Source organism: Cervus elaphus, chromosome 33, assembly GCF_910594005.1.
Source record: "Cervus elaphus chromosome 33, mCerEla1.1, whole genome shotgun sequence".
NCBI classification, from domain to species: Eukaryota; Metazoa; Chordata; class Mammalia; order Artiodactyla; family Cervidae; genus Cervus; species Cervus elaphus.
The window spans coordinates 30,092,238-30,118,729 of NC_057847.1; the positions used below are offsets into that span (position 1 = coordinate 30,092,238).

General features: G+C 38.5%; 1 protein-coding gene across 2 annotated transcripts in view; it reads left to right on the forward strand.

Moving 5' to 3' along the window:
- The window catches only part of LRP2 (LDL receptor related protein 2), a 176,544-nt gene that overhangs the window by 63,436 nt on the left and 86,616 nt on the right, over positions 1-26,492 (forward strand). For both annotated transcript variants that reach the window (XM_043894725.1, XM_043894726.1), the window contains 12 exons: positions 927-1,133; positions 2,710-2,912; positions 4,655-4,795; positions 6,150-6,353; positions 15,026-15,218; positions 16,887-17,012; positions 17,968-18,098; positions 20,277-20,411; positions 20,775-21,056; positions 22,029-22,271; positions 23,325-23,444; positions 24,044-24,160. In XM_043894725.1, the coding sequence (XP_043750660.1) occupies positions 927-1,133; positions 2,710-2,912; positions 4,655-4,795; positions 6,150-6,353; positions 15,026-15,218; positions 16,887-17,012; positions 17,968-18,098; positions 20,277-20,411; positions 20,775-21,056; positions 22,029-22,271; positions 23,325-23,444; positions 24,044-24,160 (2,102 nt within the window). The remainder of the gene's footprint in view (positions 1-926; positions 1,134-2,709; positions 2,913-4,654; positions 4,796-6,149; positions 6,354-15,025; positions 15,219-16,886; positions 17,013-17,967; positions 18,099-20,276; positions 20,412-20,774; positions 21,057-22,028; positions 22,272-23,324; positions 23,445-24,043; positions 24,161-26,492) is intronic.

Here is a 26,492-nt window from a genome sequence, read left to right on the forward strand (position 1 = left end):
TTTTGGGGCATGTCTCATGCTTCTGTTGCATGGTTTTGTTGGTAAGCAGGTTAGCTTGGTTTTGTTGTTATGCACACCAGTCTGGCTTTGATACTATGCCACTTGCTCTGCTTTATAAGTCAAGCAAACCCACATTGTTTGATGATTTTTCCATTACCTTCTTGAGTGCTCATTAACTTACCGTGGTCTCCCAAAGCCTCCCTAAAGTTCCTTCTCTATCTACAATCCCTAATAGAATTTCTAAGCTAACAATCTGAATACTTTACTCTTATCCCTACCGGACCTATCCCTTTTAGTGATTTCCTGTTAGAGACAAGTGTTGAGATGTTAGTGTTTTCTCCAGGTATAAATTAAGATTTTCCCGATCCTCACATTTGAGACCAGTTATGTAGAGACTAGCTTTTGCCTAGATTTTCACAGTTGGGTCTTAGAAGTGTTGGATGAACTTGAGGCTGCTTAAGTGCTGGTTATTATTCATTTCTATTTCATGATCTGTCCTTCCTTGAAAATGACGTATATGATGTCTAGACTGTGCCTTAGAATGAGGACTTAAGGAGGGAAATGGCTTGATAGATTTTTTTTTTCTTGGTAGCAGTTTTGCTGGCTGTAAATAGAGAAGTGAAAGATGGAGTCAGGGAACAGGGGAGAAACATTAAGAAGGTTAGAAGGTAGATAAGCTTTTTTTTTTGCCTGTGAATTGTGCATTTTCATAGTTGCTATTTGGAGTTTTCGACGCCCTCCCCCCCCAAAATTGGTCCTTACCATCTCTGATTTTTAATGCTTTAAAATTTCTCTGTTGTTTTAAACCTCCATGGTTCTCTTATCAGCTAGAAGAGATTTCCATTGATCCAAACACACAATCTCAAAAGATATTTACTAAGTAAACTTGTAAAATAGCTGATTCTCTCATCTTTTTTCTTTTGTAGTTATTTATTTTTCTCAGATTGGCAAAACGTTTTTGGGGTACCGAGGATAGAAAGAGCTTACATGGATGGCTCCAACCGTAAAGACTTGGTAACAACAAAGCTGGGATGGCCTGGTGGGATAACCCTGGATTTGGTATCAAAGCGTGTTTACTGGGTTGACTCCCGATTTGATTACATTGAGACTGTAACTTACGATGGACTTAAAAGGTAAGAAGTTTTTTTTTTTTTTTTTTAAATACATCTTTATAAGTTTGGGAGAAGTACATAAAATTTATGGAGAGGGATACTGAAGAACTAGAATTAAAAGACTGCTTTGTTGGTTGACATAACTTGAATGATCTTTGTGTTGATATTTGCATGATGTGACCTGCTCTGAGTTTTAACTTGTTCCATGTTAACACTCAAATTTGATTTCTCTTCTCCAAACCCTCCTTCACTCCCAGATGAAGCATATTATTTTCATTAACTCCTGAGTTCATTTTTCTGGGTCCCTTAGGGTTTGTTTCCAAAGATCATTTGATAGTTTAGTTTTCTATTTTCCCCCTAGTAAATAGGTTTAACGTTATCTGGTGGGAATTAACTGGATTTTATACTTCTCTTATATATTTTTCAAACCTTAAAGAGAAATTCTGACTTTTTACCTGATATACTTCAAAGGCATTTAAACAACATTTGAATGCAGACTATGGCATACTTTTTTCCTTCATCTTCTTAGTCATACTAGAGTTGACCATAGATTAATTTGTTAACTACTTTACATCCTCTTCTTTTGGTGTTTTCAAAAACTGGTTAAAACAGCCTTTAACTTTTGACCAAGAAAAATTACTTGTGTCAATTTGATTTTTCTGAAGGACTTGATCTTATTTTCTCAATAAAAAGACCATGATACTTTTGTTTCTCCTTTATCTCTATTTGTAAGAATGGTATCACAGTTTGCCACAATCTCTATTTGTTTAAATGAAGAGATTGTGTATTAAGGCTATGACTTCTTATTACCGAAACTGGTTCCCAAGGTGAGAATATGAATTAATGACAAAAATAATCATATGAATCATACAATTGAGAAATTGACTAACTTTTTTCTCTTTGGTGAACCATCCTCCACCTCACTTTATGTGGCCTCAGTGAATGACTGTTTCTGTAGATGTAGTCATGGCAGCAATGTTGATTTCTTCTCCTTGTCTGGCACTTCTTACCTCTGTTGTCTCCCATTTAAGCAGTTCTGAGCACTCTGTCTCCACTATCACGTGATTAGCTGACAGTTTAATCAGGCAAGGGCATGTCAGTGGTAGCCCTGCTTTTTCTGCTCTCTAGAGTGACGTCAGAAATAGGTCTGTGTTTGCCATGTGTCGAATTTTCCAACTTGCTGTCTTGTTCCCTAGTGGCTGAGAAATGTTCAGTGGTGCAATGTTGTGAGTGGAGTGAGTGTTGAAGGCATCTTCTACCAGATTTCCCATCCCTTGTTACACTCTTTCCCCTAGGAATTTCAAAATTATGTTTCACATCTTAGCCCTTTTATATGTGGGGCAACCTTAAAAGAATGAAGAACAGGTGGAAAATTTCTCAAAAAATTTAGCTAGGACGGGAATGGTCTATAAGTGCCAAGGCTCTTGGCAACATGGAAGTCCTTCTAGCAAGTATAGACAGAAATACACCTGCATCTTAAAGTGTGTCTTGACTATATATTCTGTAGTTGTAACTAGCAATTTTTTAGCTTTTAAGCATTTATGTGAACTAATTCCACCTTTAATCAAAGCTGTATGGTGTGTCTCTTCGGTAACAGGATGACAGTAATTCATGGAGGCTCGAACATTCCTCATCCCTTTTCAATAAGCTTGTTTGAAGGACAGTTGTTTTTCACCGATTGGACAAAGATGGCTGTATTGAAGGCAAACAAGTTCAAGGAGACTAACCCCAGACTGTACTACCGCTCTTCCCTGAGGCCGTTTGGAGTGACTGTTTACCATGCCCTCAGGCAGCCCGATGGTAGGCGGCCCCCAACAGTGGAAAACCCTGCTTGGTACAGCCCTTGGTAGAAAGGTTTTCTCAAAGTTCTCATGAGATTTGGGTGGTGTTTTCAAATGTTTGATGGATTATCTAGAGAGTTAAACTAGCTGAAATTAGCTTTGCAGGTCATGGGTATTTTAGAGAAGTTGATGTATTTCAGTCTACAAAGTTGATGTATTTCAGTCTACAAAGAACACAGAGGTGTGTTTAACAGATATTTATTGGCATATGCAGTGTACCAGATCCTGTCTACAGGTTGGAGAAAGAGCAGCAAGTACACCAAACTAAAATTACCCATCCTTTGTCTACTGGGAGAAATCTCCCAATTCAACTTTCTAATATTATAGTCAAGGAAGCCAGACCAGAAGAAGAAAATAACATGCCTAAGCGGTCATTTTATTTAGGTAGTGCCAGAGCTTTTTTTTTTCCCTTCTTCTTCTTCCTTGTATGACACCTGTTTAGCATTGGGTTTGGTGTCTCTCAGGATAGTCGCTAATCAAAGAAATGAAATATTTTGATTCAGACACTGTTAAGTCTTATGTTATTTTATAATAAGTTTTGTTTCAAGGTTTTAAACTAACATGACTGGACTGTGTCCATAGCTCTTTTCTGCATTTGCTTATGCATCAAAGAAAAGAAACACAAACTAGGCTACTTTGGAAGAAAGCTTAATATCAGTGAACAGTAATTCAGAGAAAGAAATATTTCACTTTAAATCTCTAATGCTAAGTGATGGGTCTGGCTTTCTGGAGAAAGACTATGAAGTAATTAGGCTGATTTAAAACACCCAAACAAACCAGCCTCTAGAACGGATGGTTTTGGATGACTACCCTTCCTACATAAACAAACACTTCATTGGAAAATATATACTATATGTATATATATGAAGGTATATACTATATTAGAAAATATCTGTTTGGAATGATCAATTCATGGGCTACTAAACTCACATCTGCCCTTGACCAAAAGTATAACCCAGTTTCATCATCTAAATTATATTATTTGCCTCAGAATGATACCTGCCTGTGTTTCTCAAAATGAATCTACTTGAGAAGGTAAAGAGACTATTTTAAAGAGTAAGTTAAAGGATAAGGAAACAATTTCAAAAGCAGAGATTTTTAACTTTGACAGTCTTGCATACAGTGAACTTTCTGAAGTCATTGCCTTGAGAATTGCTTTTGGATGTATAAACTGGTTTGTGTTTCAGACATGTAGGGTTTCGGAATTAGATCTGGATTTAAATATTAGTTTAGTTGTTTAACAACCAAATAATCTTGAGCAAGTTGTCAAATCTTTTGGAACTTTGGTTTCCTTTTCTGTAAAATTGGGATAGTAATGTTTACCTCTTAGAACCTTTGGTGGTAAATTGTCTTACAAAGTAAGTATCCAGGAAGGTTATTTGGGGGAAGTCATTTTTTGAATCACTGATGCTAGCAGACAGAGTGATATAGTTACTGGGAGGATAAGAACCCTCAAGGCTATTCAATTGCAGAAATTATTATTATTATTATTATTATTTTGGCCACTATCAGTTTAAGAGTAGATTCAAGAACAGCAATGGGATTGGGAGCAGTTAAATGGATGTATACAGTAATAACCAGTAGTGATGTCTCCAAGGAGTTTCAAACCCATTTCACCCATAGGTCGCAAAATGGCTTCGCATGTGTTGGATAAATAAGCATTTCTAATTGAGATTTAACAATGTGCATTTTTCCTTCCAGCAATGAATCCATGTGCACATGAAAATGGGGGCTGTCAGCACATCTGTCTCCTCAGCCACAGAACATTCAATGGTGGTTTGGGTTACCGTTGCAAGTGTAGGCTTGGCTCCATTCCGGATTGGGATGACTATCATTGTGTTGGTAAGATCACTTTTGGACTATCTTTCTGCCAGTCAGCACAGGGCTGTGCATGCACTGCTTTGGGACTGGGCCAGCTCCCTGTAGCACTTCTTCCCAGCGAATAAGCTTTCGGTAGCCCACGGGCATCTTCCTTTGTAGGCACTCTTCCTTTTGTGCAAAGAACATGTTTGAAGATGTAAATTTGCATCATTTGGGACACATTTAGGGTTTCCTTGGGTGACTCTCATTCCTGAAATCACTTTCTCTTTCTTTAAACTATGCTCTTGAAATTCATAGGATTTAATTTTGAACCTTTTACTCTACCACATGTATAGCTTTAGATGTTAGCCTTAACCCTAGTGGGAAGCACTTGCCATCACTTTTATTGACTTCTCTTAGCTCACCACTTTGCCAGTCCAGTAATCACATCTTGATCCCACTTGGCTTTACTGCTATATTCCAAACTAAACTCCTAAGTGTTGGGGTAGCTCATTTCTTCATCTGGTGTTTACTCCTCAGTTCAGATTTTCTCTCTATATCTGCTTCTATGCTTTGGTTTTCATTTCATTTCATTAAATGCGTAGCCTTCCTCTTTGATCACCTACACTCACATTAAAATAACGCTACCTCGTCTTCATCTGATGATGAAATGCACTCCTACAATATTTGTTTCTCTCACTTATTGTCCCTTTGACAACTCTTTTTTTTAATGCTTTTGACACATTCTTACTCCCTGCTGTACTTCTGGATTAGTATGTAAATTCTCTTATTTTAACTTGAACAAATTTGTTCACTTTCTCGGTCATCCTAGATTCAGATAAAAATCACCCTCATTGCAAAAACCATGTTCTCATTTTTTATTTCCTGGCCCATTGTCTCTGCCTTCTTCTTTGATTTTACACATCACTTCTTCTTTCTTATTTCCTTCATTCCTCTCCTCCCTTTCTGCTTTCCTTCCTTTGTTTCTTTCTGAATAATTTACCTAGTTTCTGTAAATCTTCTTTTTTGCTGGTCTTCGCATCTCCTAAACTGTAGTAGGATTCTTGATATAGATCTCTACACAAAAGTTAGTGTAACTTGAGAATTTTGATGGAATCATTATTCAGTTAATACCAATTTAGAAATTCAGCATATGGACACCATGTGTTATATAAGTAAATCCTAAGGATAAATTTCTCAGGGAGAAGTAAGATTGTAATACTTACTGCCTTTATGGTATTTTCCCTCTTTCCATTATTTCCAACTATGTTTTTTACATATTTGTTGTATTTATTTCAGGATTATCAGATGTGTTTATGGGTGTAAAAGTAATTTCTCTGGAACTGGGAGAAGGCAAGAATCATGCTGTGGTTGACTGTGTGTGTCCTTTCCACAGCTGCTGAGCGGTTTCTGCTCTTTTCATCTAATCTGGCTGTTCGTGGCATCCCGCTCACCCTCTCTCACCAGACGGATGTCATCCTTCCAGTGACAGGATCTTCTTCCGTCTTCCTTGGGATTGATTTTGATGCCCGCGAGAAGGCTATCTTTTTTTCAGATACAAAGAAAAACATTATTTATAGACAAAAGCTCGATGGCACAGGTGAGAATGGTTTGAAAGTTTTTTTCTTTCTTGTTTTGTCTGTTTTCAATAATAATACTAATCATTTGCCCTATAAAACTTTTGCATTCACTTCTTAAGCAGGGTCATTTTACTAAGCTTGCTCAATATTTTTAAATAGGGAAATTTATAAATTAGGTCTAAGCGAACACTTCATTTTCAAAATAAGTTACAAATGAGACTGCATTTTAAAACATTTATAGATGTAATTGGACAGCTACAAATATTACCATATTGATACTTCATAAAAGGAAGGTTAAATGTATGAAAGATGTTAATGGGTTAATTAACTAGAGGCTGTTCCCTTTATTCAAGCAGCCAGATTGAGCCAATGGAATGATCTCTGTATAGGATTGCTACACAATGTAAATGGAATAAGAATATTTTTAAAAGATGTGAATTATATGTAAATATAGATTTACTGTAAGTTTCTAGTTGATTGGAATTCTGTTAAAATCTTCATAATCCTCACAGAAAGATAAATTATAGTCAGTCACACCTTATCAGTTGGGTACTATCATGATCCAGTACTTTGATTTTACTATCCACTAATAGGTCGAAAACTGAAGTCTGAAAAAAAAAAAAAGAGTAGCCAGAATAACATAGCAACTAAGAGGGCCATCTCAGGCGCTCATTGCTTAATTTTGAATCCTGACTTCTCACATTTCTTAGTTGTATAATCTCGGGAATGTTACTGTGAAATAGGAATAATAATAAAGGCACTACATAACTCATAATGTTTTTGATAGGATTTTAGGGTAATGCATTTAAAACACCTAGAATAATGCCTGGAAAATAGTAAATATTTTCAGTAAATGTTAGCTAGGTGGTTGGATGGCATTACTGACTCAATGGACATGAATTTGAGCAAACTCCAGGAAATAGTGAAGGCCAGGGAGGCCTGCTGTGCTGCAATTCATGGAGTCACAAAGAGTTGGACATGACTTAGCAACTGAAGAACAACAAAAGCTATTATTGTAGCTGTTATCAATGAAAAACTCTATTACTCTGCTCCACCCTGCCCCAACTCAGACTTGCTCACTAGAGGTAATTCCTTACCATTCTTTTGTCCCTGTGTTTCTAAATACTTATACTTACTAATACTTATACTGTTACTAATACTTACTAATACAATAATTAGTAAGTATTAGTAATTAGTAAGTTACTAATACTTACTAATGCTTAGACCATTACTGAGTCCAAGCTCATACAACTCACTGCATGACAGGCTAGTAAACCTAGAGATGACGTGTTCCAGCCAGGAATAGCAACTTTATTTGGAAAGCCAGCAGACCAAGAAGGTGGTGGACTAGTATCCCAAAAAACCATCTTACCCAAGTTAGAATTCAGGCCTCTTTTATATTAAAAGCAGAGAGGATTTGGCCTGTGAATCCTATGTCCTTGGAGCTATCTGTGTAATCTGTTTACCATGTTCCTATAAACTACCAACAAAGCAAAAGCTGTTCTCTGTTCTGCAACTTTTTATCTCTATAGAAGGAAGTAGAAAGTATTAGACACTCAGTCATGTCTGACTCTTTGAGACCCCATGGACTGTAGCCCACCAGACTCCTCTGTCCAAGGAATTCTCCAGGCAAGAATACTGGAGTAGGTTGCCATTCCCTTCTCCAGGTATCTTCCTGACCCAGGGATCAAACCCACGTCTCCTGCATCATAGACAGATTCTTTACCACTAGGGCCCCCTGGGAAGCCTTTTATCTGTGTGTGTGTGTGTGTTCAGTCACTCAGTCGTGTCCAGCTCTTTGCGACCCCATGAACTGTAGCCTCCCAGGCTCCTCTCCTCTGTCCAAGGAATTCTCCAGGCAAGAATAGTGGAGTGGGTTGCCATTTCCTACTCGGTTTTATCTGTATATGAAGGGAAAATTTATACCTTTAAATGTCACAGCCTTGAGAATGGACTATCCTGTGTATTTTATCCCATAGGCAACATTCCTTTCCAAAAGGTGCCGAGCCTGCATGACTAAGCACAGGCAACAGAGCAAAGGTTAGAGCTAAAGGAATAGATGCAAAATGGAATCAGGGTTATTCTTCTCTGTTGTAGTACCTTTTCTTGATTTGTCATTTAGACATTTATTTTCCTTGTTACAGATAAAGAATCAGCTCTCTTTTCCCCTCCCTTTCTCCTTAAAAAACTAGAACGTAATTTTTTGTTCACTGTTAAATCAAGTAGTATTTCATGATGACATTTCTTGAACAAATGTTGATTCTTCCCCCCCTGGAGTTTAACAATTGCTCCATCTTCATTTGCTTAGTTTCTTCTATAGCTATTATATTTTCCCCAAACAGAGCTATCAAATGCTTGTCTGTGTATTTACATATTTATCAAATGCAAAATCTGTGATTTTTTTCCCCTCTGCTGTATAGTTGAATCTGGCACACAGCTCTTCTGACCTCCATCTGCTGCTTCTCTCTGCTGGTTTTCCTATTTCTGGCAAGCCATTTATTTTTCTTTCCAGACTTATTTCCATACTTTGCAGAAACACATTGTATCATAGCTTTGAATGGGTAGGGTGGTATATGATTTGAGTCTGAATCTGCTTTTATTTTGCCCTGCAACTTGATCATTTGACAAGGTGTAGGGTGAAAGTAGTTTTACCTCAGAAATTTGACGACATTGCTGCACTGTCTTCTAGGAGCCCAGGTCGGAAGTCCTGTGCCATCCGCAGTAGCATTTCAGTGTATATGACCTTTCTGGGGGGAGAGTCTTTTTATTTCTCTTTGGAAACTTTTAGCATCTTTTTGTGATCCTTTTCATCTTGAGATTTCTCTCCTATTCTGGGAGTTTTCTTGCCCCTGCTTTTTCTATTCAAGCATGTTAGGTTAATCATCTGTTTTCTTCTTATCTTTCCTTTCCTAGTTTTCATCTCTATCATTTCTTTCTACTTTCTGTGAGATTTTTTTTTTTTGGCATTTTAGTTTTAGTCTATCTGATATTTAATTTTCAATGTTGAAGAGCTCCTTCTTGCTCCCTGATTATCTCTTTTTAAAAATAAAGCCTGGGACTTCCCTGGTGGTTCAGTGGCTAGGACTCCATGCTCCCAAAGCAGGGGGCTCAGATGTGATCCTTGGTCAAGGAACCAGACCCCATATTCCCCAACTAAGACCCAGTGCAAATTAATTAATTAATTAATTGAAAAATAAATTTAATCTTTTCTTAGTCTATGAAGATATTAATTACATTAAATGATTAATTTTTCTCTTTCCATTTCCTTTGGGTTGCTTTTTCTTTTGGGGTTGTTTTCAGATGTCCTTTTTATGAAGGAAACTTAAATTTCTTTGAGCCTTGTTTGAGCAAAGCTATAAAGTGCTGACCAGAAAGCTATAGGTATGAATGGGCCTCATCAATTGGTGATCAAGCAGCCTTTTTGTTGAGAAGTTTCCAAATGTCAGTGTCAGCAAGTCCTTTCTGGAGATAGTCAATTTCTTCTTAGTAGATGCTCCCATCCTCCCTGTTGGGGTGAGGAGTAAGAGGGGGAAGCTAGTACCTGTGTTCTGGGAGTAGTGCAGGTGAGAGGGGGCGGAGGCCCCTTCAGTCCCGGGTTCACAGGCATACTCCTCCTGTGTTCAGTTCTGTGCAGATCCCAGTCCTCTCTCATGCCACATGTCCTCAGCCTGCAGCCTCTCTGAGTTGAGTTCCCCCCAAGGAAAAAAATTCTCAGGTCTGTTAGAGGAGGCAGAGAAGAGGCGTGTTGTAGATGCTCAGGGTCTTGGGTTCAGCTGTTCCCCATACCACCTATTTGATTTATCTGTTGGCTGTGGTGAGTCTTCATTGTTGCATGTGGGCTTTCTCTTGTTGACGCGAGCGAGGGCTACTCTGCCTTGTGATGTGCGGGCTTCTTGTTGCGGTAGCTTCTCTTGTTCCAGCACACAGGCTATAGGTGTGTGGGCTTCAGGAGTTGGAGCTCGTGGGCTCTAGGGTGTTCTCAGTAGTTGTGGCACACAGGCTTAGTTGTGGGATCCTCCCTGACCAGGGATCAAACCAGTGTCCCTTGCATTACAAGGCAGGTTCTTAACCACTGGACACCAGGGAAGCCTCTATACCAGGTTAGTTACTCACCCCTACCTTTTTCAGAATCTGGGGTCTCTGAGTGCAGATAAGCTGAGGCATCTGCATATGTGGCTGTTGGTGCTCACCTCTACTGATATATCTCACCTTTTATTTAGTTAGTTACCCCTTCTCCAGTTCGTTTCTCTTCATCTGTTCTTCTACTGAAAGGAAGAGGAGATAAACGTGTGGTTGATCTGTTATTTTGAACCAGAAGACCTTTTTTCTGAGGACTAGAATTACATCTGCAGAGGTACTACACACAGGCTGTCTCCCATTGGTGCCTCCACAGGTCAGATTCCTTTAGCTTTGGCAACTGAAGTTCTCATCATGGTTTTCTTTCTTCTTTTTTTAAAAAATAAATTTCAAGTCCACATGCTGAGAAAATTGCCTTTTAAAATAGTGGTTAAACTCTGCACTTTGGTTAGGGAGGTATGACGTTTGCTCTGTTTTTCCGAGTGAGAAGGTGAAATTCAATGAGTTTATGTGCAAAAACTGTTCCAAGTCACATTGAAGTCAATATGGGCTAACCCTCAGGGAACTTGCCCCATCAGTAATCCTTTCTCTTCTCCAACTTTTTTTGTTCTATTGACTTATCCTCATCAGATATGCTGAAGTCTCTCTCATCCTAAAAATCCTTCAACCTACCCTCTACTTCATGTTCCTCTTTAATTGTAGTCTTCTGTCCTCAAGTTTGTGGACAAGCACCTTGAAAGTTTAGTGTACATTTTTTTAAGCTCGACTTCCATATCTGCATTTCTCACCTCTATGTACTATGTCGCTTTCTTGAAACCAATCTTATCCCAGTCACCTCCAGTCACTTTGTTATAAACTTGCAGTTCTTATCTTTGGCACCTTAGTCATTTTCTTAAATTTTTTTTCCCCTTGACAACACACTCCTGAATTTCCTTCTGTTTCTTGACCATTATTTCTAGTGTTCCTTAAATGTTTTTTCTTTCAGTTCAGTTCAGTTCAGTCACTCAGTCGTGTCTGACTCTTTGCGACCCCATGAACCGCAGAACACCAGGCCTCCCTGTCCATCACCAGCTCCCAGAGTCCACCCAAACCCATGTCCATTGAGTCGGTGATGCCATCTAACCATCTCATCCTCTGTCGTCCCCTTCTCCTCCTGCCCTTAATCTTTCCCAACATCAGGGTTGTTTCAAATGAGTCAGCTGTTCGCATCAGGTGGCCAGAGTATTGGAGTTTCAGCTTCAACATCAGTCCTTCCAATGAACACCCAGGACTGATCTCTTTTAGGAATGATCTCCTTTAGGATGGACTGGTTGGATCTCCTTGCATTAAGTTAACTGTAGTTACTGAAGTAAGCATCAACACCACACAGTTCAAAAGCATCAATGCTTCGGCTCCCAGCTTTGTTTATAGTCCAACTCTCACATCCATACATGACCACTGGAAAAACCATAGCCTTGACTAGACGGACCTTTGTTGACAAAGTGATGTCTCTACTTTTTAATATGCTGTTTAGGTTGGTCATAACTTTCCTTCCAAGGAGTAAGTGTCTTTTAATTTCATGGCTGCAATCACCATCTGTAGTGATTTTGGAGCCCAGAAAAATAAAGTCAGCTACTGTTTCCACTGTTTCCCCATCTATTTCCCATGAAGTGATGGGACTGGATGCCATGATCTTAGTTTTCTGAATGTTGAGCTTTAAGCCAACTTTTTCACTCCTCTTTCACTTTCATCAAGAGGCTCTTTTAGTTCCTCTTCATTTTCTGCCATAAGAGTGGTGTCATCTGCATAGCTGAGGTTATTGATATTTCTCCCGGCAATCTTGATTCCAGCTGTGCTTCCTCCAGCCCAGCATTTCGCATGATGTACGCTGCATATAAGTTAAATAAGCAGGGTGACAATATACAGCCTTGACGTACTCCTTTTCCTATTTGGAACTAGTCTGTTGTTCCATGTCCAGTTCTAACTGTTGCTTCCTGACCTGCATCCAGGTTTCTCAAGAGGCAGGTCAGGTGGTCTGGTATTTCCATCTCTTTCAGAATTTTCCACAGTTTATTGTGATCCACACAGTCAAAGGCTTTGGCATAGTCAATAAAGCAGAAATAGATGTTTTTCTGGAATTCTCTTGCTTTTTCAATGATCCAGTGGATGTTGGCAATTTGATCTCTGGTTCCTCTGCCTTTTCTAAAACTAGCTTGAACATCTGGAAGTTCACGGTTCACGTATTGCTGAAGCCTGGCTTGGAGAATTTTGAGCATTACTTTACTAGCCTGTGAGATGAGTGTAATTGTGCGGTAGTTTGAGCATTCTTTGGCATTGCCTTTCTTTGGGATTGGAATGAAAACTGACCTTTTCCAGTCCTGTGGCCACTGCTGAGTTTTCCAAATTTGCTGGCATGTTGAGTGCAGCACTTTCACAGCATCATCTTTCACGATTTGAAATAGCTCAACTGGAATTCCATCACCTCCACTAGCTTTGTTTTTTCTTTATCTGTCTTATATGCAATTGTGATCTCTAGTGTTCAACATGGGTTCTCTCTTCTAATTGTGCATTTTCTTCCACATAATTCTGCACCTTCTGTGTCTTTTGTTACCATCTAATGTAGTAAGTATAAATTAGTGTAGGAAAACTTATGATAGGCTATTTCCTGAATGCTTTTGCTCCTAACCTGGAGAATGAAGGGAAAGGTCAGGGAAGGCTTCTTGCAGAAAGTGCTAAAAGTCTCAAACCAAGCTCACATTCTGGTGTTCAGTTCCATTGCACCAATTGCCTGTTGGATACTTCAACTGGATATTCCACAAACCACCTGAAAACTGATGTGTCTAAATATTCACCATTCTTCTTCTTCTCCAGACCTCCTGCCCCAAGGGAAAGGTGTCACTTCTTATCTGACACCCCACTCTCCCCAAAAATGGTGGTCACCCAAACTTCTCCCTTTCTTTTAGCCTCTATCATTAACTTGTTAACCTCTAGCCATGCTTCCGAACATGTGGAATCCTCAGTGTCTCTCTTTCCCACTTCCACATCTTTTCTACAGCCCTTCATTCACTACTTCCTTTGGGAAACCTCTCCATAGGACTTCCCTGGTGGTCCAGTGGTTAAGACTTTGCTTCCACTTCATGGGGCATTGGTTCAATCCGTGGTTAGGGAATTAAGATCCTGCATGCTGTGTGGTGGGGCCAAGATAAGTAAAGAAATAAAAACAAAACACATCTCTACACCTATTGCCATTGTTCAGTTGCTAAGTCATGTCTGACTCTTTGCAACCCCATGGATTGCAGCACACCAGCCTTCCCTTTCTTTCACCATCTCCTGGAGTTTGCTCATATTCATGTCAGTGATGCTGGTTAACCATCTCATCCTCCTGTACTTCCTGCCATAATTTCCATACCATCCTGTCCATGCCTCCATCACAGCAGCCAATATTCTTCTATTGCTTTCCCTCTTGCCCTAATTGCCTCCTCTCACCTCTCCTACCTCATTATAGATATCTTGAAGACATGTCCACATTTCTCTCAAGATGCTTCACTTTTATATGACTCAGTTTCCCCATGTGGAAAGTAGAAATAATAGTAATTCCTGCTCTTGAGCTGTTGTGAGGATGGATGAATTCATGTAAAGTACTTAGGCTCGTTTCAGACTCATGAAGTGAAGTGAAGTGAAGTCGCTCAGTCGTGTCCGACTCTTTGTGACCCCATGGACTGTAGCCTACCAGGCTACTCCATCCATGGGATTTTCCAGGCAAGAATAATGAAGTGGGTTGCCATTGCCTTCTCCAGGAGATCTTCCTGACCCGGGATCAAACCCCGCATTGTAGGCAGACGCTTTACCCAGGGATGTGGTGGCTCATAGTGAGTGTTCAGTATAAGCTGCTGTTAGTAATACTATTAGCAATATCATGTTTCCTCAATGTTTAGTATGGTGTCTGGCACACAGAGGACTTTCTTTGTACAATTTCTCAAATAAATAAATGGAAAAAACACTAGACTTGTTCCATTAAAAGAAAGAGGTGTGATTGTTTACTCTGAGTCACTTTTTTTTTTTTAAGAAAAAGGAGGGGGAAAGGCATAAAAATTCACCAAGGGAAAAGTGGTCTTTGTTTCTCCTTATACCCAGTTCTGATTTCCTTTCTGGCTGCTGGTCTTTCCCAAACTTGGCAGCTTTGTGGCTCTGAATGAATTGTTGATGAGAAGGTTGGGTGGGAATGCCTCACAGATCCCCCCAGTCGTACCTGGCAGTGTCAGCTTATCAGTGCTGTCTGTGGGTGGTGGTTGTGAGTATGTGAACTCAGGTATCTCTTCTTCAGATGTTCTGTACTGAGAAATTTTTTTCTGGAAGGTTGAACAAGGGAGTAAATCCAGGCCATACCACTGCTGGTTCTGTTGAACAGAATCATATCTATTCTTTGAAATCCAGACTTTTGGAGATGAGTAGATTCTAGGTTTATCTCATGTGTTGCTTTGCAGTTTACAGTTGCTTTATTTAGTTTTTTAAAAGAATTTCATGTTACTGAAATATTCTTTGAGTTCTCACACAAAGTTTAAATATGCAGTGATAGGAAAATGTATATCATATAAAATATGCTTACTTTAAGCCATGTCCATATTTTAATTTACAGGAAGAGAAATTATCACAGCTAACAGGGTGCCAGGTGTTCAAAGTTTGAGTTTTGATTGGATTTCGAGGAATCTCTATTGGACAGATTCTTCTTATAGGAGTGTCAGTGTCATAAAGCTAGCTGATAAATCAAGACATACAATCATCCAAAATTTAAATAACCCACGGTCAATCGTAGTTCATCCTACTGCTGGGTAAGTACGTTCATGTTTTCTTAAGAAAACAAGTGATGTTAGTGTGTGTTGGATACAGAGTTTTAGTTTGCAAGATGAGAAAGTGCTGGAAGTTGGTTGTACGACAGTGAATATACTTAGCACTACTGAACCGTACGCCTAAAAATGGTCACTTTTATTTAAAAAAAAAAAAAGAAAACAAGTGATGCCATAGGTATTTGGCAAATCTAGTAAATACAAGATTGAACCATGTAAATTGAAGTCACCTTAGATTGTATCCTTTTAGCATATGCTGAAATTATCACTTTATCTCCTTTCAAAAACTTTCTCCTAAGTTTTGGCTTTCCCAGCCTTCACTGAACTGTGTTTTTCTCATAGTCACATAGGACCAAACAGTGAGTCACAGATTCAGTGGAGAAGGAATGAATATGAAGCAGAATTATCAGAAAAGACTCAAATTCCTTCCCAGCTTTAATGCATCGATACAAAGCTTACCAAAACTTTCTAAATCATTCAGTAGTTTTCAGAATGAAGTCTTTCAGACCACAAAGTGTTTAACCACTGCATTGTTGATGGAGTCAGGCAAGAAAAGACAGAGCATTTCACATCATCCCTTCTAGTTCTTACCTTTTATATTTAAATATGTTTGATGGTTTGATAGCTTACCCTAAAGTCTTAAGCCAGGTAGTTATGTTTTAATAGAATAATAAAAAAGTGATGACTGGTAACTTACTAAAGCCTGATTGAGGGTACATAGCAAACACTTTACATAGTGCATAATCTCATCTAATTCAAAAGCTGGTTTGTGAGTGAGCATATACAAGACCTGTTTTGGACCTCAGAGAGATAAACTAACTTGCTCAACGACCCACAGCTATTAAGCAACAGTTAGTATTAAAATTCCAGACCTATCTGACTACAAAGCCTGTGTGTCTAACATATTTTAAAACTGACGATGCTATTGATAAGAAGTTTTATTGCCTGATAGAGAGTTAAATGTTGATTTTCTAGTGAATTTATCTTAAGCTAAGTCTTTGGCAGTGGATTTAAAAAAGGCGTTAAATTCCTTTCCTAATCAGTCGTTCATTTAAAACAATATGAAGTCACATTTCAGAAAGTTACCTTTTGGAAAAGACTCATTTTAGTTCTTAAGGCTCACATGAAAGAGAAGAGCTTTTCCTCCCTACACTTATATTTTTCCTACCCTTTGAAATAAAAAAAAGGCATAAAAAAGATGTCTTGGGTAAGACACCTTGGGTACATTGATTTGGTTGCATTTTTAATCAGGAATGAAATACTTTCCTGCAAATTCCTTGTGAAAGATGATTAAAGAGTCATCTAGTGGATCCTGGATATTTAATCTAGAAAGTAAGTGAGAGATTATAAAATCTGTTTTTGTTTTTGTTTTGCTCATTGTTTATTTTATTTCAAGGACATGTAGTATTAATAATCTGAATTGTGTCTTTTTAAAGAGCCTACTTGGTGACAATAGTCCTGAAGTCTAGCTCAGTGGTTCTCTGCCCTGGATGCTCATTTTAATGCTATTTGTATTTTCTATATATTTTTTAATATAAACCCTACAGAAAACTAGTTTGCAGCAATTCTCTGGAGAATCTGTGTTTGTGATAAATCTAAGTCACGTAGTTTGTGCCGATGTTAACATCTTTGATTTATTACCTCTTTTTCTAGGTATATATTCTTCTCGGTTTGGTACCGTCCTGCTAAAATCCTGAGGGCATGGACTGATGGGTCTAACATTTTACCTATAGTAAACAGTACTCTTGGGTGGCCCAGTGGGCTGTCCATTGATTGGAGGTAAGTAGGAATCATCCCAAATTGCTGCATTCCCACTTACTAAGGGAGACATATTGTAGTTGGCCAGCTTCTGCTGGGATGAAAATGTATGCATTAAAATGAATATTCTGAAAATTGCTAGAGGAAGCAGAATAGGGCAAGACCCAGGGAAGTAGAAGAAGGATTTGATGAAGTACTGGTCATGTGTAATTTTTACAGGGGCCATCTTGAGGATAGGAAATCTTTGATGTCAAAAAATGTATATTTGCCTATATGCACTATGGGAGGATTTTTGGAATATCAAATTTAAATTTTAAGAAATTGACCTGTCAAGGAATATAGGAAAAGGTAACAGGGTAAACAAGCTTAGAGATATCAAATGCAAAAGCAGTTCATAGGAGAAAAAATAGGAAGAAATGTGTTTAACCTTTCAAACATAAGTTACTAATGATATTTTTCCTAAATGTGGATTTAATAAGGCAAAAACTAAAATTCTTAACTTGAAGATAACATTTCAGGTTTTCTAAGACATTTGAAAACCACTTCATGAAAGTTGCTTTGTTTTTCTGGGGAACATAAGACTATTAAACTTTGCTTAATGAATGTAAATGTGTCAACTGAACACGCTGTTCAGTTGAATTGCTCTTGTTGTTTAGTTGCTAAGTTGTGTATGACTCTTTTGCGACCCCATGGACTGTCCAACTCTTAGTTGTGTCCAACTCTTTCCAACCCATGGACTGTAGCCCACCAGGTGCCTCTGTCCATGGGATTTCCCAGGCAAGAATACTGGCCTGGGTTGCCATTTCCTTCTTCAGGGGCTCTTCCTGACCCAGGGCTCGAACCCATGTCTCCTGCATTGCAGATGGATTCTTTACTGCTGAGCCACCAGGGAAGCCCCTGATTTTGAATGCCCTTATTATAGGGTGTGCTTTTCTAGTTTCTGAGTAACCAATAACTAAGTATTTTGTTATTCTAGTTCTTCACGATTATACTGGGTAGATGCCTTTTTTGATAAAATTGAGCACAGTACCTTTGATGGTTCAGACAGAAAAGCCCTGACCAATGTACATCAGTTGACAAATCCTTTTGGACTTGCTGTCTTTGAAGGTATGTTTTGAACCAAAAGTGTTTTATTTATACTGTGCAAGCTGTATAAAACTCATCCTCATTTGACAATCTCATAATTCCAAAAAAACTGGTCACTTATGAAATGGTGCTCTTATGTCTAAATAAAACATTTGGTTTGTTGGTGAAATATTAATTTTTTTCTGTTTGAGACATTTTTATATAATAGTGCATCTGTTTTCTTCCTCCCATCTCCCCTCTTGTGAGTATAGGCATATTCTTGTGGGTTCGGTTGCTGGGAATAAGAATCTAGCTTGGCACCACGAAGCAGGTGGTTTGTTTAGTCTTGATAATAGGGTTTCTGTGAATGATTGTGTAGCATGTGCCAGGCCAAGAGTGTAAGGAGAAACTAAAATCTACCCTGGTTCTACTTGAGCAAACCATAATTAATCTAGTTAGAGAGGTGCCATTTTGTGATCCACCAAAGCCCCTACACTTATGCTAGTTGTGTCTCAGGTCGAAACTTCCTGCATGCGTGCTAAGTCACTCAGTTTGACTCACAAAGTATCTGACTCTCTGCGACTCAATGGACTATAACCCGCCAGGCTCCTCTGTCCATGGAATTCTCCAGGCAAGAATACTGGAGTGGGTTGCCATGCCCTCTGCCAGGGGATCTTCCCGATCCAGGGATTGAACCCATGTCTCCTGCATTGCAGGTGGATTCTTTCCCATTGAGCCACCAGGGAAGTCCTGAAATTTGCTACTGTGAATAATTGGCTTCTGCTTTAAAAAAAAGTAGGCACCGACTATAATTCAAAGACTTTCTCATACACATGTAGTGTGGAATGAATAACTAGTAAATATATTCCATACTCCCCCCTGTTGTCTGTGGGGGAGTCATGTTATTTAAAAATTTTTTAAGTGCTCTTGTGAGATTTTTGAGTCAGTTATAAATATGCAGCCCCCCTCTCCTCAGCCTGTGCATTCTTTCTCCCTTTCTACTAATGATGTCTGACACATCCTATTTGTTCTCACATAGTAACAGTATAAACATGTTAAATTTTCTCTGCTCTTTGCTGGAATATTTTGCAATTAAATAAAAATGCAGTTTTTATTTAATTGCTGGTTTGCAGTTTGATTGGCAGTCAGGCTAGGTATGATTTAGTGAGTCCAATGACTGATTAGTCATTGATTAGACCATAGATAAGGAAAACTGGTTTTATGATAAAGTTTCTGCCATCTTAGTCATTTTCTGGTCAGTTGGAATTTTTAGTTGGTTATTGTTTGTTTCTTTGGAAAACTCTATTGAAATATGTGTTTATTTCCCTGCTTCAGTATCTAAGGTAAAATTAATACAATTGAATTTTTGATGTTTAAAATCTTGTATGGCCTCTAACTTCCATTTTCAGCTTTGTGGAGCATTATTGTCTTTTAAGGTGTAGGAACAATTATATGGATAAATTTTATTGATCCCTAAACATACACTAACATTTCCTTCTTGAACTATATCTGTACTTTGCCTTCTCAAAGCTCACTTTGAAATTTGAAAGTCAAAGTTTTAAAAAAATGTTCTCATTAAACATGAAATATAAAATGTTTGACCTGGAAGAGAACTTAGAGATTAATTTTACTAGAAACACGAGCCCTCACACAGTGAAGATCACTCAGCAGTTTAGTGCTATGGCTAGGATAAGAATTCAGTCTCCTGAGGTATCATCTCATATTGTATAAAAGAATCCTGAGATTAAAAAATTTTTTACACATAGAGGGCTAAGCCCAATTGCTATTAAGTACCATCACAATATTCCATGTTCCAATGTTCTTCCCTGAATCTGAACACTACTATTATTAAAAATATAGGCTTCTTCTAGGTAGGATCTCTCTCAGATATCTATACTAGCAACTCTTTCTACTGTTTTTATTCCCTCATTCCTCTAGCACTCTTGTATCAGGAAGTATTCTTCCAACTCTGTTGTTTTATTAAAGGTCCTTAGCTTGAGAGGCTCAAAAGTCTTTAAGAAAAAAAAAAATATATATATATATATATATAAACTTCTAAAGAGTCATTTCTAGAATTACAAATTATGGAAAACAGAAACATATTTATTTAAACAGATACTTATGAAAAAAGCTTCCCACATTTGGAAGAAGCATTACAAACATATTGCATTTTGCTAGGTGAGCTGTGGCAAATAAACTTATCACCATATTTCTTCTTAGACTATATATATGTTACTGATTGGAGACGTGGTATTATTCGATTCGGGAAATACAATGCTGCACAATCGGTTGTTCTCCGAAGTGGTGTTGGTTCTGTAATGCGTGCGAAAGTATATGATTCTAGAATCCAGACAGGTGAGTAATGTTGCCAGGTTGTTTTGTATGGATGTATTTAATGTGGTGGCTCATTTTACCTTTAATTTATTTACTATAACTCCTGATAGTTTTATCTTCCTGTCACTGAGATAATTTTAATGTGTAAGAATTTCTATTCAACTTTACTAACTTTAAGCATATGGGAGGAAAAACACGTTTCAGGACTTCTCTGTATTTAGATTGAATGTGTCATTTGGCACGTTCCTCTCCAAGAAGAAGTCAGTTTTTAATATTGGGTCTGACAAGTATTCTTTCCCATTCATTTTTTGTCACAAACCAAACCTGTGATCAACCTAAAAGGAATGTGCTTGACTCCCTCATGTGGGGGCATTGCTTTTTCAGGGTCTAATGCCTGTAACCGACCCACCAACCCAAATGGCGACTGCAGTCACTTCTGCTTCCCAGTGCCGAATTCCCAGCGGGTGTGTGGCTGCCCCCATGGAATGAGTCTGGCTTCCAACCGTTTGACGTGTGTGGAGAGCGCATCCCAAGAGCCGCCCATGGAGCAGTGTGGCACGCTCTCCTTCCCCTGCCACAACGGCAGATGCGTGCCCCTTCAGTATCGCTGTGATGGCTTTGATGACTGTCTTGATAACAGTGATGAGGCTCAATGTACCACATCTAGTAAGTAGCTTATACATTAGCGATGCGTCCTATGATATATAGAACAGAGAGAGGTGTGCTTTAAAAAAAAGGCTTAGGTTATCTCTATAGGAAAAAGGAATATGTACTCTAAAGGCTTTTAGAAAGCTGGATGATGAATATTATTCATAGATAATGTTACAGATGATTTCTACAGATTATTTGGACTATCCTCAATAAAACTTTTTTCTGATATTGGATGGACATGCAGAGTCACTGCATCTTGGCCTCTCCTACTCCGAAATAAAAGGGATCTAATCTATAGTACTGGAGAGAATGGTATCATGGAATAAGTGTTTGCAATAATAGCTTTTGAAAATCTCATGTACTATATTCCTTTTTCCTCCTGTAGGTGTAAAATGGATTATGGGTGAAATGGTGATTTTAACCTTTATAATCTTCTTTTGATGGTAATCTAATTTATAATAAATACTATTGTGAAAAATAAAAAAAAAACTCAGAAATTTCTATCAAGGAGACATTAATAGAAAGAGAAATGACATTTGAAAATAAAAGTGCTCGTTTGTACATTTTTGAAATTTCAAAAGGTTTATTTTGCTCTGTTTTATTTTGCACTTTTCTTTTTTAAAAGTGCAGATTTTTACATAAATGTTTTATCAATTTCAAATGAGCCATATGCTGAGAGGAAGCATAGCTTAGAAGCAAAGGATGGGCCTTACAGTCGTGACAACTAGAGCTTTGGTCTTGGGCACATGCCTGAGTCTCTCAGAGCCTCAATTTCCTCATCTATAAAATGCAGATAATTATATGTACCTGGCAGTATCCTTGTGATGATTCAGAGAGAAAAAAAATATGTAAATAATAGTTGCCAAATAAATGTCAGTGAATGATGATGACTTTCACATTTTGTATAATGCTCCCATTGAAAGGTAAGATCTCATTTAAAAGGCTGTAAAAACCAATGTCTTTACGATCAATTCGTTTCTGTTGTAGATGCTACCTGTTCACCTTTAGCATTTGAGTGTAAACACGAAGGACACTGCATTCCCTCAATGTGGCGCTGTGATGGAGAGAATGACTGTCTGGATGGCAGCGATGAGCAGAACTGCCCCACCCGAGCACCCACTTCCTGCCGTGCTGATCAATTCACCTGTGACAATAACTTCTGTATCCCAAGAAGCTGGGTCTGTGACACAGATAATGATTGTAGGGATGGATCAGATGAAAAGTCATGCAGTAAGTTTTGAACTGATTTCTCTTGGCTGGTCAGCCTAGTAAATAGATTTGAACCATGAGTAGGCCTTGAGTACTTTCCTTGAAGGCTCATATAATTTTCATTGTATCTTAGCCACTTTGATTTCATCTGTCAACCAGTGTATTAATAGGCTCTAAAAGCAAAGACAGAGGAAGTCTTGCTAAATATTTTCTATGGAAGCAAAACAAGGACTATCTTTGATATCTAACTAATATCCAGATGGAAACTGGAAAATAAAAATCCCACAACTAACTGTTCAGATATTTAAAACAATTGCCCTTTCTGAATCATATAAACACACCCGGATGTTTAGCTACTGGTTTTTCTTTTCATTTATATAGGCAAAAAGACAATAAAATAAAAAGGCAAAGAACATTTCAATTTCATTAATCTTACCCACCTGCGCAGAGGGGGTGCAGGGTTCCCTGGACTAAGTTCTGTTTTGGTTGCATAATTTGGCTAGTCCTTTTTTTTCAGGACTAGATAAGCTTTAAGATCTCCTCTAGCTTTCACATTCTGTGAGACTATATTATGATTCCTGTTTTGGGTGGTGGAGGCAGCCTGTCGGACCCTAAGGCTATGTCTCTTCAGCCAGCTAGGGTCCTGGTTTTGAGGATAGTTCTGCCTAGACTTTGGATTAAATTCAGTTATCATGATCCAGTTAAATCCAGTTATCATGTGGACCATGCTCCATGACCACAGTCCATCCTGTCTTGTGGGCTGAGTTTCGTTGCTTAACTGTGCAGAAGAGTCTTGGACTTCATACTATTCATGAGGTGCAGTCCAAAGCAAGGCCATGATGCTTATCTTCTACATATGGTCTGTTCTTCAGAGTATCCTCACAGTTTCTGACTCTGCCCTATATTATTTCTGTTCCTCTCTCTAAAAAGGCAATCTGTCTGACTTGCAGGAATTTTGAGCACACATACAACTGAGATAATTTATGTATTTCCTAAGCATTATACAGTTTGTCTCTGGTACATATTGGACAAGAAATAAACTATTAACTTGGTTTTGTTTTTGGATGACATTAGATCATACACAGACATGTTCACCTACTCAGTTTCATTGCCCTGATCACCGATGTATTGCCCTATCTTTTGTCTGTGATGGGACCACGGACTGTGCTGACGGATCTGATGAGATTGGCTGTAGTAAGTACATTGTTTTATTTTTTAATTAATTAATTGCTTAATTAATCCATTGAGGTTGTAAGTCCATAACTGATTTATATGTTTCAGGTGTACAACATACTAATTAACATTCAAAGATTAAATCCATTTATAATTGTAAAATATCAGCTATATTCCCTTTGTTGTGTAATATATTCCTGTAGCTTATCCCTATCTTGCCCCTGGCCCCTTCCTTCTGCCCACTGTTAACCACTTGCTTGTCCTCTATGTCTGTGAGTCTGTTTCTTTTTGGTTGTTTTCATTAGTTTGTTTTAGTTTTTAGATTCCACATATAAGTGACATTATATGGTATTTGTCTTTCTCTTTATGACTAAGTCCATCCATGTTGTTGCAGACGGCAAAATTTCATTCTTTTTTATGGCTGAGTGGTGCTCCATTGCATCACTGTTTATGGACAGTGGTCTTTGTCTATTCCTCTGTTTATGGACAGATAAGCTGCTTACCTATCTTGGCTGTTGTAATAATGGTTTATTTTTTTTAATTCATGATGTTTAGAAAAATTTCGATGTTCAGTTGTTTGTTCCTTGGCTTAACTTTTAATGTTTTTCTCTCATTTTCAGTGATTAACTGCACTGCTTCTCAATTCACATGTGTTAGTAATGGTCAGTGTATTAGCAAGATGTATCACTGTGATGGCATTTTTGACTGCGATGACCACTCTGATGAGACAGATTGTCGTAAGTACCATATACCTGGCATGTTTCAGGTGACGGGGTCATTTCTTAATTACCAGGATTGCTCTTACCACAGATTTTCTCTTAGATAAGCTAGAGGGAAGGCAGCCTAATTAACAAAACATTGTCCAAGGACCACAGTATTGATTGTATAATGAAATCAAATCAACATCACCAAATAGGGATAAGTTGTGAATCAAGTAGTTGTAAATGGGCACTTTTTAATTGTCTTTTGAGTAGGTTAAATATTTCTCAGGTATTTTTGTTTTCAGTATTACCTGGGGCATTCAAAATTAGTGGGTTTCAATGAGGTTTGCCATATATAAAGATATTTTAATGGTTTCCTTTAAGTCTCAATAGGAGGTCACATCAAGCAAATCATTTGTTTAGTATCTGCTAACATGTTTTCTGTGGTCTTTGTCCTGGGAGTCTGGTAGAAAGTAAGAAACAAAGCAAGGCAGATAGTTAATAAGGGCTTTGTAGAAATGATACAGATAAAATTCAATGAAGGTTCCCAGGAAAGAAATTTTTTGAGGGTTCAAGGAGGACTTCATGGACTATAAATCTGATGGACCTGTAAACTTCACAGGCTGTAGACCTAATAATGGAAAGGACTTGTTATTGCCATTTTTATATTAAACAAGGTGAGGTCGTCATTTGTTTGAATGTTCATGTTTTGGATCATAAAAAGTAGGTTTCTATCAGTTCTCCTCCCTAATCAGAAAAGAGGGTTTCCCTGATGGCTCAGTGGTTCGGAATCCACCTGCCAATGCAGGAGATGAGGGTTTGATCCCTGGGTCCAGAAGATCCCTGGATTAGGAAATGGCAGCCCACTCCAGTATTCTTGCCTAGACAATCCAGTGGACAGAGGAGCCTGGTGAGCTATAGTCTCCGGGGTCACAAAGAGTCGGACATGACTGAGTGACTAAACAACAACAACTATCAGAAAAGGGTGGTTTATATCTATGGACAAAAGAAAATATAAATGCTTACATACTTAATAAGTGTGTACAACACCCAGAAATTCTTAACCACTGAAGTTTCTGTTTCACATTGAAAACATGGAATTCTTCTCAGGTGATCTGAGGTTAAAGTGCCATTGCCTCTGGATTTCTATTACCTTACAAGGTCCCTGGGAGAGTGTTTGGGTTTACTCCTGTGAAATAGCCAAGCAATCAATAAGAATTGCTTGATGAATAGTGGAAAGTTTGCAAAGAATGGAAGATTTACAGTCATCTTGGCTTCATCATCATCAGTTCAGTCGCTCAGTCATGTCCGACTCTTTGCAACCTCATGAACCGCAGCACGCCAGGCCTCCCTGTCCATCACCACTCCTGGAGATTACCCAAACTCATGTCCATTGAGTCAGTGGTACCATCCAACCATCTCATCCTCTGTTGTCCCCTTCTTCTCCTGCCTTCAATCTTTCCCAACATCAGGGTCTTTTCAAATGAGTCAGCTCTTCACATCACGTGGCCAAAATATTGGAGTTTCAGCTTCAACATCAGTCCCTCCAATGAACACCCAGGACTGATCTCCTTTAGGATGGACTGGTTGGATCTCCTTGCAGTCCAAGGGACTCTCAAGAGTCTTATTCAACACCACACAGTTCAAAAGCATCAATTCTTTGGCGCTCAACTTTCTTTATAGTCCAACTCTCACATCCATACATGACCACTGGAAAAACCATAGCCTTGACTAGACAGACCTTTGTTGGCAAATAATGTCGCTGCTTTTTAATATGCTGTCTAGGTTGGTCATAGCTTTCCTTCCAAGGAGTAAGCATCTTTTAATTTCATGGCTGCAGTCACCACCTGCAGTGATTTTCGAGCCCCCAAAAATAAAGTCAGCCACTGTTTCCCCTGTTTCCCCATCTATTTGCCATGAAGTGATGGGACTGGATGCCATGATCTTAATTTTCTGAATGTTGCACTTTAAGCCAACTTTTTCACTCTCCTCTTTCACTTTCATCAAGAGGCTCTTTAGTTCTTCTTCACGTTCTGCCATAAGAGTGGTGTCATCTGCATAGCTGAGGTTATTGATATTTCTCCCGGCAATCTTGAATCCAGCTGTGCTTCCTCCAGCCCAGCATTTCGCATGATGTATGCTGCATATAAGTTAAATAAGCAGGGTGACAATATACAGCCTTGACGTACTCCTTTCCCGATTTGGAACCAGTCTGTTGTTCCATGTCCAGTTCTAACTGTTGCTTCCTGACCTGCATCCAGGTTTCTCAAGAGGCAGGCCAGGTGGCCTGGTAGTCCCATCTCTTTCAGAATTTTCCACAGTTTATTGTGATCCACACAGTCAAAGTCTTTGGCATAGTCAATAAAGC